The sequence below is a fragment of the Lutjanus erythropterus genome, chromosome 8, assembly GCF_056507025.1.
Source record: "Lutjanus erythropterus isolate fLutEry1 chromosome 8, fLutEry1.hap2, whole genome shotgun sequence".
Taxonomy (NCBI): domain Eukaryota; kingdom Metazoa; phylum Chordata; class Actinopteri; order Lutjaniformes; family Lutjanidae; genus Lutjanus; species Lutjanus erythropterus.
Genome location: NC_139324.1, coordinates 38778369 through 38788422, shown reverse-complemented (window position 1 = coordinate 38788422; position 10054 = coordinate 38778369). Strand labels below are relative to the sequence as shown.

At 37.2% G+C, this 10054-nt stretch overlaps 1 protein-coding gene across 1 annotated transcript; it reads right to left on the bottom strand.

Moving 5' to 3' along the window:
• Positions 1 to 297: 297 nt before the first annotated feature.
• On the bottom strand, positions 298 to 1236 carry LOC146323271 (olfactory receptor 6N2-like). The gene has a single exon (XM_084723911.1). The coding sequence runs from the start codon at positions 1234 to 1236 to the stop codon at positions 298 to 300; it is 939 nt and encodes a 312-aa protein (XP_084580037.1).
• Positions 1237 to 10054: the final 8818 nt, after the last annotated feature.

The following is a 10054-nucleotide window of genomic DNA, read 5'->3' as shown; positions in this document are numbered from 1 at the left end:
AATTAAACTCTGATACAGTTTAAAGAGAATAAAACAGGTGCAATGAGATTTCTAGATTTTATAAGCTGCATCAACACTCCTATAACATGTTTATCATTAATAGGGATCTGTATTTGTTAATTTAAAGCAGAATTAATATTTCAGAGTGAAACTTGTGATCCACATATGTTAAATTTTGCAGGACAATGAAGCTAACAATGCTCTTTACTGTGTGAATGAATCCTAATTGAAAAGGCCTATACTTTACAGACAGATCAAACAAATCATATCTCTGCACTTTTATTTCAGAAGAAGTTATTAATGCTCATAACCGCTCATTTTGTCTTGACAGAACAAACGCTTGAGGTGTTTGGAGATCTCTTTCATTTTTAGTCCGTATATGATTGGATTAAAGAGAGGATGATACAGAACCAGCTGTAAAGTCAGTATTAAACGTGCAAGTTTTGGAATATCAGATTCCAGTCTGACTATAATAACATCATACGTGCACAACAAGGAGAAGTTTATCAGAACCAGCAGGTGAGGTAAACACGTCTCTGCAGCTTTCTTCCTCACGTCTCTACAACTTCTATAGGTTATTTTAAATATTTTTGCATAAGTAAAAAGTATAAAGAGCATCGGAAAAAGTGCAACATTCAGCAAAATGAACACACCGTATATAGATATCGCTCTTGAACTCACACAGTGAAGTTTGTAAATTGAGTTATTGCAGAAAATGACTTTCAGAGTAAATCTACAGAGCCTTTGATTCACACTCATCACTGCTGATGCCAGGAGCTCACAAGCAGGAAGCAGCCAGGCTAAAGCCAGGAAGACGATGACTGTTGTTTTCTTCATTATAGTTTGATATTGCAGAGGTTTACATATAGATACATACCTGTCATAGGCCATGGCTGACAACAGTAAGAACTCTGAACCACCTAAAACATAAAACATAAAATATTGAACGAGACAGGCAGAATAAGAGATGATCTGTTTCTCTGATAAAAAGTCGATCAAAAGCTTTGGGTAGATATTAGTGCTGAAAAGAACAGAGTTGATCAACAAAGCTGCAATGAAAATGTACATAGGCTCATGGAGGTTTCGATGGACCCAGATAAGGTACACGATAGTAGAATTACTGCAGATTATTAGAATATAAACTGTCAAAATGATCATAAAATAAAGATATCTGTATTTGCGAACTTCCACATGTCCACCCAGAGTTATATATGTCACATTTAAGTCTTCATCCATTTAAAAAGCTAAATATCAGGCAGATAATGAAACAGGAACATGTGAACAAAGAGGTCTCACTCTGAAGACTCCAATAACATGTCTCCTCTGCTGGATTCTCTTATATATATATTTACAGTATATAAACACTTAACTGGCCAGTGCTCATTTTGTGGTGAGCTGTGTGAGCATGCAAACTGTTTTTATCATGTTGCTTCATCCTCCTGGGATTTTGTTAAACTTTCAACAAAGACTGACTTGCATGTTTACAACTTTATTGAACTCTGGAGGCCTGAATCCAGACCAGATTTAGAGCTCTGTCACTGGGGCCTGTGACCTGCTGTATGACTTGGTGCTATGACATCATGCTGTCACGGTAAAAATTGTTAAAATACTTGTTAACATTTCATTTGAGATAAGAACTGTTGGTTTGTTTGTAATGGACTCTCTAACACAAAATCTAACACAAGTGCCGCCGTCCTGCGAAGTCCCATTTCCAAATGACTGCTGTTTAAGGATCACACATTTTTCACACCAAAATCCTGGGAATTACCAGGGATTCACAGGAGTACCAGGGAGGAGCATGAGTGCCCACACCTCCAACAGAATATTACTTTATCATAGCTTACATCTTATACATTGTACTGTGGTTAGAGTCACTGATTTGAACCTCACAGCAGCGACATGATGCTTGTAAATGCAAAGTGGTAAGATTGTTGTTTGAGGACGTCAGTAAAGTTTCAGACCAAAGTTTCAGTTTGATGAAGTTGCTTCTCTTGGTGGAAGAGTTAATGAGGTCCTTAGAGGGGGAAGAAGTCTCTCAAAATCTTTTCACTGACTCAAACTGTTCACTTTCTGTTAGGGGTGGGTAAAAATATCGAAATCGATGCATCGAAATGATCCGCCCCCTAATTCAATATCGATTAAGCAAACCCTCTGAATCGATTCACCTCCTGGCCATTGGGGGTGCTGTGCTGCACGCGACCAAACAACAACAATATGTCTGCAAACTACTACACGCTATACCAACACGAAAACACATGACAGAGGTCGCCATCCTGAAGCTGTACACAGAGGTGAAGACAGAGGTTTATATGCACAAGTGAGCTATTATGGTGCTGCTAATGTTTTATTTTCAGATGTTTTATTGCCCAAAGATGTGAAGTAACGTACCACATGTGTTATGGGCATGAAAATAAATATTTAAAAATTGCCAACAGGTACTCTTAATTATTTGTGTATTTCTACTTCTTACTGAATCGATATTGAAGAATTTAAATCAATATCGAATCGAATCGAAATCGAATCGAATCGAAATCGAATCGAATCGAATCGAATCGAAATCGAATCGAATCGAAACCTAAAGAATCGAAATCGAATCGAATCATGAGGTTCTTTACAATACCCATCCCTACTTTCTGTGGACGTAAACTTAATGCATTTCCTGGTCGGGTATCTATAATGAAACGAGTCAAATACATGAGCTGTGTTAATGCTATCTTCACTTATTAGCAGGGGTGGAAATAATTAATTACAAATACTCAAATTACTGTAATTAAGTAGTTTTTTGGGGTACTTGTACTTTTATGAGTAGATTTTCAAGTCTGTACTTTTACTTGTACTTTTTGATTATTATGTCATGTAATCTACTTAATCATAGTTGAGTACTGACTACAACTTGAATTCATATCCAGCAGTAACTGCACCTCATCTAGCTTTGTTTTGTCTGCTGGAGACATTTGCTGAAAAAGGAAATAAAAACTTGAAATGAAAGGAAAAAACAGCCAATCAAAATGAGGGGAAAACACACTTTTGTATCAAGTCAATTATTAATGATTAATTGATTGTTAGTGTTTTAACTATTGGTAAAGCAAAACACAGAAAATTTAGAGCCCTAGTCTGGAGAGGTGATGATGACATCATCAGTTAAAAGTAACTAATACTCTGAGTAGTTCCTTTGACAAATACTTTATACTTTTACTTAAGTATTTTTCTAACACTAGTACTTTTACTTGTAATTGAGTAATATTTTAGCAATGTAATAGTACTTGTACTTGAGTAGAGATTTTCAGGACTCTTTCCACCACTGCTTACTGGTAGTATGGACGGGGCATTAAATGCATCATATATAACTATTGATGGATATGTGGAAGTGAACAAATACAGATATTTGTATCTTTTTATTATGCTTATATTATATATTCTAATAATCCTCAGTAATTCTACTATTGTTTGTCTCATCTGGATTCACAAAAACCTCCATGAGCCTATGTACATTTTCATCGCAGCTTTGTTGATCAACTCTGTTCTTTACAGCACTGCTATCTACCCAAAACTCTTGATTGACTTTTTATCAGAGAAACAGATCATCTCTTATCCAGCCTGTCTCTGTCAGTTTTTTTTTTATGTACTACACATTTGCTTCTTCAGATTCCTTGTTGTTGGCAGTCATGTCCTATGACAGATATGTGTCTATATGTAAACTGTGTAACCGGCACCAGACCTACGGGAATCTGGCCCGGCGACATGTAATACACAGGCTTAAGAGCACCGTGGATCTGTGGTGCATTGGCTGTGGATCAATGTAGAGACAGACGTAGGGTTACCGTCTTAATCAAGCCAGTGCCATTTTATTTCTGACGATATCAAAAAAAAATTCCTTGATCTCAGCTCTCAATATTACTCAATAAACAGTAGAAAAATATTTAATTTTCAATACTGGTCTATAAACTGCATTGTATGCATAAGTCAGATACATAAATGTTCATATAAAAATAAATTATGTGCAAAATAAAATATAAACAATTACAAAATAAGTAAAATAAATTACTAATTAGAAAAATTAAAGTTGTTAAATTCAAACATAAATTAATGAGAAACAAAATGTATTTTTATTTTGGGGTGAACTTTCATTTTAATGTTCAAACTGATAAAGTTTGTTTTGTTTCTAAATTCTCACTCATTCTGACTCTGATGCCTGCAGCACATTCCTGAAGTTTGGACCGTGGGGACCAGGACACCCTGGAAGAGGACATCTTGTATCTTAGAGGGACCCTCCTGTCCAAACAGGATTTAAAATGAAAGCGGTGGGAAAGTTGTGAAATGCTGAAAAAACAAAGGATTTTAGATCCTGCATGAAGTTGTGTTGGTGTTGACAGGCTGGAGTTGTGTTAATGTGTTTAATTGCTCTCAGAGGACAGAAGAGATAACGACCTGTTGACCACCTCAAACAAACTTATTGTGATGATTACTTCACCTAACTTTGTTAATTATTACACAGGCTCTTAAACAGCTGCACAGAGTTTGTCATAATACGACCTGTTGGATTTGGACGCTTGTTTCTGATCACAGGTCGTCTCCTGAGGACGCCACACTGTGACCGCTGGGTCATAATTAACTGTTTGTAGGCTGGCTGTAGTCAGGCCCGTCCCCTGAGGCCGAACAGGCCTGTTGTTCACCACAGAAGAAGAGGAGGAGGAGGGACACAGGGGAGGTCACAGCAGAGGAGACTAATGACACTAATTACTGTATCCTTACATCAGCTGTGGGCTGCTGTGCACGCCATGTTAGTGTAAATACATTACATCATACTGACTGGGAATCATTTTATTCTCAATTCATTCCTCTGACACGCACACACACACACACACACACACACACACACACACACACACACACAGAAGTAAAACTAAAGTAAAAACTAAAAGTAGGTATGGAGAAACATTTAATTAACTGAAATAAAAATAAAAACTAGAGCTCAGAAAACAAAAACTAACTGCAACATTATTGTGCATCATGTCCCGTCCCTGTAGGAAAAAAAAAAAAAAAGATGAGCAAAAAGACTAACCGATTAATAAACAACAACAATAAGTCATGTCAGAGCCTGATGCTGGGTGGATAACTGATGGAGGTCCGGTTTCATGACCAGTCTGGGTCTCCTCAACCAGCTGAGCTACATAATACTGATGATGATAATAATGAATTATAACACACAACATAATTTCAAGGTGTGAAATAGAACCAGTTACATATCTGCATGACCTTACGTCCGTCCATCCATCCATCCATCCATCCATCCATCCATCCATCCATCCATCCATCCATCCATCCATCCATCCATCCAGGGCTGACACATAAGACCAACATACGTTTGTGTAGATGTTAATGCAAAATAAACTAACGAATAAACTAATAAAATAAACTCTCCTCATGCTGACACAGCTTGCACTCCTGGAGCACTTAAAGGTGATGAGAGCTGACTTTCCGGTTGGTTTATTTCATGTTAAACTCGCCCATGAATTAATCAGGGTATCTGGGCACAGCTGATAGGTGTATTCTGCTGCATGTTGCTGGTGCAAGGGGCAGGACAGGACAGGATACCCCTGTGCCCCTAACACAAGATGGAAAAGGTGGATTTGACCACGCCTTGAATAAATCAAACCCACTGTGCCTCACGCTTTCAACTTGTCCTTTTGATCAGTGTTAGACAGGTGTTTGTATGTGACTCAGATCTGATGTTTTCATGACAGTGTGAACAGCTCACATGAATCTAATCTTTTCAAATCTGATTTCGAGCCACGTTACACACTACAGATCAGATTTTTTTTGCAGTGTGTCACTGACCTGATGTTTCTGTGACGACGTTCTCGTCACAATCCACCGCTGCTGTTCCAAATCCACCTCCACACACAGACCTCATACAGAAGAGTTCTGCAAAAAGACACAATCAAAACTTTTATCTCTCTCATGGTTCTACAGAGAACCCTTCAGTGGTATTATGGTCTCACCCAGAACCCTATCTGGGGGTTCTATCCAGGACCTTTCCACCTTCTAAGGATGCTCACAAGAACCCACCCAGGAGGTTCCAGAACTTATATCCCAAAGATTTTGTAGTGGAAATTCTGAAGAATGGTTCACTCAGACACTGAAGAAGAGTTCGGGAGTCCCAGATGACTTACACAGGAGTATTTAATGAAGCTCGATCGAGGAGAATTCAGATTAGCAATACACTTTGAATATTGTGACTGCCAACCCAATTCTGAAGGTTACTTCTCGAGTGAAGGTATTTAACTGTCCCCTGACATTCGCTGGAATTTGACACGCCACCATGTATGGGCCTGATGTGTCTATCTATGTGTACACAAATTCTATTGGGCATAAGTGCAAAACAAGAAGCTATGCACCTCTTTGCTCTAAATCACTGTATCTGTCGGCCTTGCTCATGTATTGTGCCCTGCTAGAGAATGTGGAGACAGTCTGTCTGCCCGATAAGCCATAACCTTGGGACCTCAGGAGAAAGTATCTGGGGGATGCACTACTCTCCTACTTGTGCAGCTGTGGACTGTAGTTGTGCAGAGTGACCAACTACTAGTGTGCCTGTTCAGGTTAGATGACCTATGACTGGACCCTTCATGACTGCATCGTCACCCATATAAAGAGAGACTCAGGGACCAATCTAAGAGCTAGTGAGGCAAGTGAGGCAAATTCCACAACAGATTTTATGTAGAACCTACCCAGGGCTCTTTGCTGAGAATCTTTTTATATTCCAAGAGTTTTATCTAGAATACATCCAGGAGGTTCTCTACTCAGAATTGTTTTATATTCCAGGAACACACTCAGTGAGTACTGGCAGAACCTCTTTACACTCGAAGGGTTTTATCTAGAACCTTCCCAGGAGGTTCTACTGACAACTTTTAAATATTCCTGGGGTTTGAAGGAATTCAGCAAGCTGCCCTCAGGAGGACGCTGTGGAGCCGCAGCAGAGAACATTCATAAAACGTCTTTGACAGCAAAAGTAATAACTTTGATAAATTCATAAACATCATTCAGATGCAAGATCACGTGAAATTTAGATACGAGCAAATAAATGATATTTGATCTTTGATTTGCAGTGTGAATGGAGCCTCACACGTTCATGTGTAAAAACTTTCATCAGTCTTTATTCATATTTTCCATTTTCTCTCCACTACTGTCACAGTCTACAGCGCCGCCACAAGAGGGCAGTGTTCCACAGTCACTCCTGTTACAGTCACTGAGCTCCCTGTTTGTCTGGAAATAAATCACAAACACACTGAAAGTTAACTGCAAGTTTTTATTTGGAATCAAAAGACGATTTGCTTCATTGGTAGGAATCACTTTCATGATAAAATAAACTGAAATCCTTCAGAGATTTAGTAGAAAAGCTTGTTCATGTGACCCAGATGACAGAGTGAAAATATTTCCTCCAGGGTTTCTCAAAGGTTCTTAAATCCTGACAGTGACCGACTGCTGTGTTCTTTACAGAAGTGCAGTAAAAAAAAAAAAGAACTGCTTCAGGACACAACCATCCAGTTTGGGGAGTTTAACACGTTTCGGAAAATATGCAGATATTTCGTCTGCGTCTTCTTTCATGTTGTCCAGTCCTGTAATATTTAATAATAACTGAATATGAATGAAAAAAGCATCTCGGACCACAAAGATCCACCTGATAGATTTTATTTTTTTATTTTGACAAGTCAGATGCACAACACTGGATAACTGAGATACAGATTTCTATCATAAATGAGCAAGATCCTTAAAAAAAAACGTGGCCGCCATCAATCAAATTATCCTCACAAAGGGCGGGGCTTAGTGAGGAACAGGACATAATTCATTTGACCAATCCTGGTTAAACTCACCTGAGACGTCCTGTGCTGAGTTTCATTCAACGCCGATCAAGACGGATGAAACGGTGGAACTTCATCTCTCAGACTGAGAGATTAATGCTTTTATTCTGTTAGTTTGTTGTTTTAAATGAAATGCCATCAAAAGGTCAAATTTTGAAAAGTGGATTCATATCTTTATAAACATGCAGCATCAGCTGCAGTCAACTGTAAGGATTCTTCTAGGATAATAACCATCAGTGATCTGACTCAAATTTTAAATTAATCTAGAATTACTCAGAGCCAGAAACAGTTAAATGTATTTTATAAGATTATAAACACGATATTTAAACATTAATAAGAACAAATTTACACCAAGAACCATCACAAAAAAATAATCTCAGCCTGTGGGAAACAACTTGAAACAAGTACAAAAATAAAAACAAGAAAAAGTTTCTGTTTGTAATGATGATGGGTTCTTTCTTTCAACATCTGAGAACTTTAACACAAAAATTCAGTGAGTTATAAGTGCTGAGACAACACGTGTTACAACTGTCCCTGGGCTCCCCTAATTTATTTTTAATTGACTCTAATTAATTGATTATTTTGTATTTCAATGTAGGGAAATTGTAAATCAAGACCACTTGTGAAGTTTTATTGACAGAGACGACACTGTGCAAAAAGTAACACTATAACAGCGACAGTTTCTGTGGGGTCAGTATGACCACCTGTGGCTGAAACAGGTAAAAATGATCACATTTTCTTTGTGTAATTTATGTATAAAAAACATCTTACTTAAATAAATATATATAAATAATTAAACATATAAATTTGAAATAGTTGAAATGACCTCTTTTTTATGGTAATTCCAGACTTTCAAAATTGTAACGTAAAACATTTTCTAAATGTATTTTTCATTACCTGTGAAGGCCCACCTGAAGGTCCTTCATGGCCCACCACTGGGCCACAGCCCACACTTTGAGAACCACTGCTTTATAGTAAGATTATCATTATTATTGCATAATTATTACCAGTATTTTGTCAATGTTAATATAACAATTTACATCCCTTAGTGTCAGTATTTGAGATACTATACTAAGAGATGTTCACCATAAAAAATAAAACAATGACATCCTTCAGAGATTTAGAAGAAAAATGTTGAACTTGAAGTGAACACAGAGGAAAAATATTTTCCCCAGGGCTTCTCAAAGGTCCTAAATTACTGACTAACTTACTGCTGCATTCTTCACTGAGTAACTAGAGAAGTTCAGTAAAGTCAAAACTGTGCTTCAGGTCACCAACAGCCAGTCTGGACAGTGTCAAGTTCTACTTTAAGTCGCTGTGCAATTTCCTAACTTGAAAGGATGAAGAACCCAACTCAGAATTCACTCAAATGAAGAAACAGTTTTTCCTTTTTTCTTCCTTCTTTTATTTGAAGATGCAGTGATTCAGTTCATTTGGATCACTGAGCTCATTTAGGTGAAAAACCTTTAATAAAATCAAAGAAACACAGAAAAAGAAAAATGTTAAATATTGCACATAATGTATATTACTGCAAATTAACATGTAACATTAAATAAGTGCAAACAAGTGCCAAAGATAAACAAACAAAATAAACATCTTTATAAATAGTTTAACCCATGAAAGTGCCTTTTTTTTTAAAGCACAAGCTTTTTAAGTTTGAAATATTTTTAAATATGAAATGTTTTTAAACACCTAGTCATGAATTTGCAAAATTACAATCAGCCCAAAAGATAATACAATTACCTTTTAGTATTTTATCTTTTCTGAATTTATCAATGTACAATGAAAAGTGAAGCACTTTAAATGCATTTAACAGCACCCTTTAAAACACCATTTCAATACACCCATTTCTTTTACAGACAACATATTATTATATTTTCTTGAGAATATACAATTATTTCTTCAGCTTTTCAAGAAGCATGAGCTCAGTCACACCGTCTGTCTGACTGACCGCACGCGTCCGGCTCAGTGCGCTCTATAAAACAGCATCATGCATCACAAAGATCCACCTGATGGAATTTATTTTTATTTTTTCATTTTAACTCTTTCAACACCAAATCAGATGCACAACACTGCACGACTGAGATACAGATCTCATATCTGCCTCTAGAGGACACTGTTACCATGGTGATTGTTCCTGATTTAAAGGGACAGTTCAGATTATTTGAGTCAGTATATTACCTACAGTAGGTGGC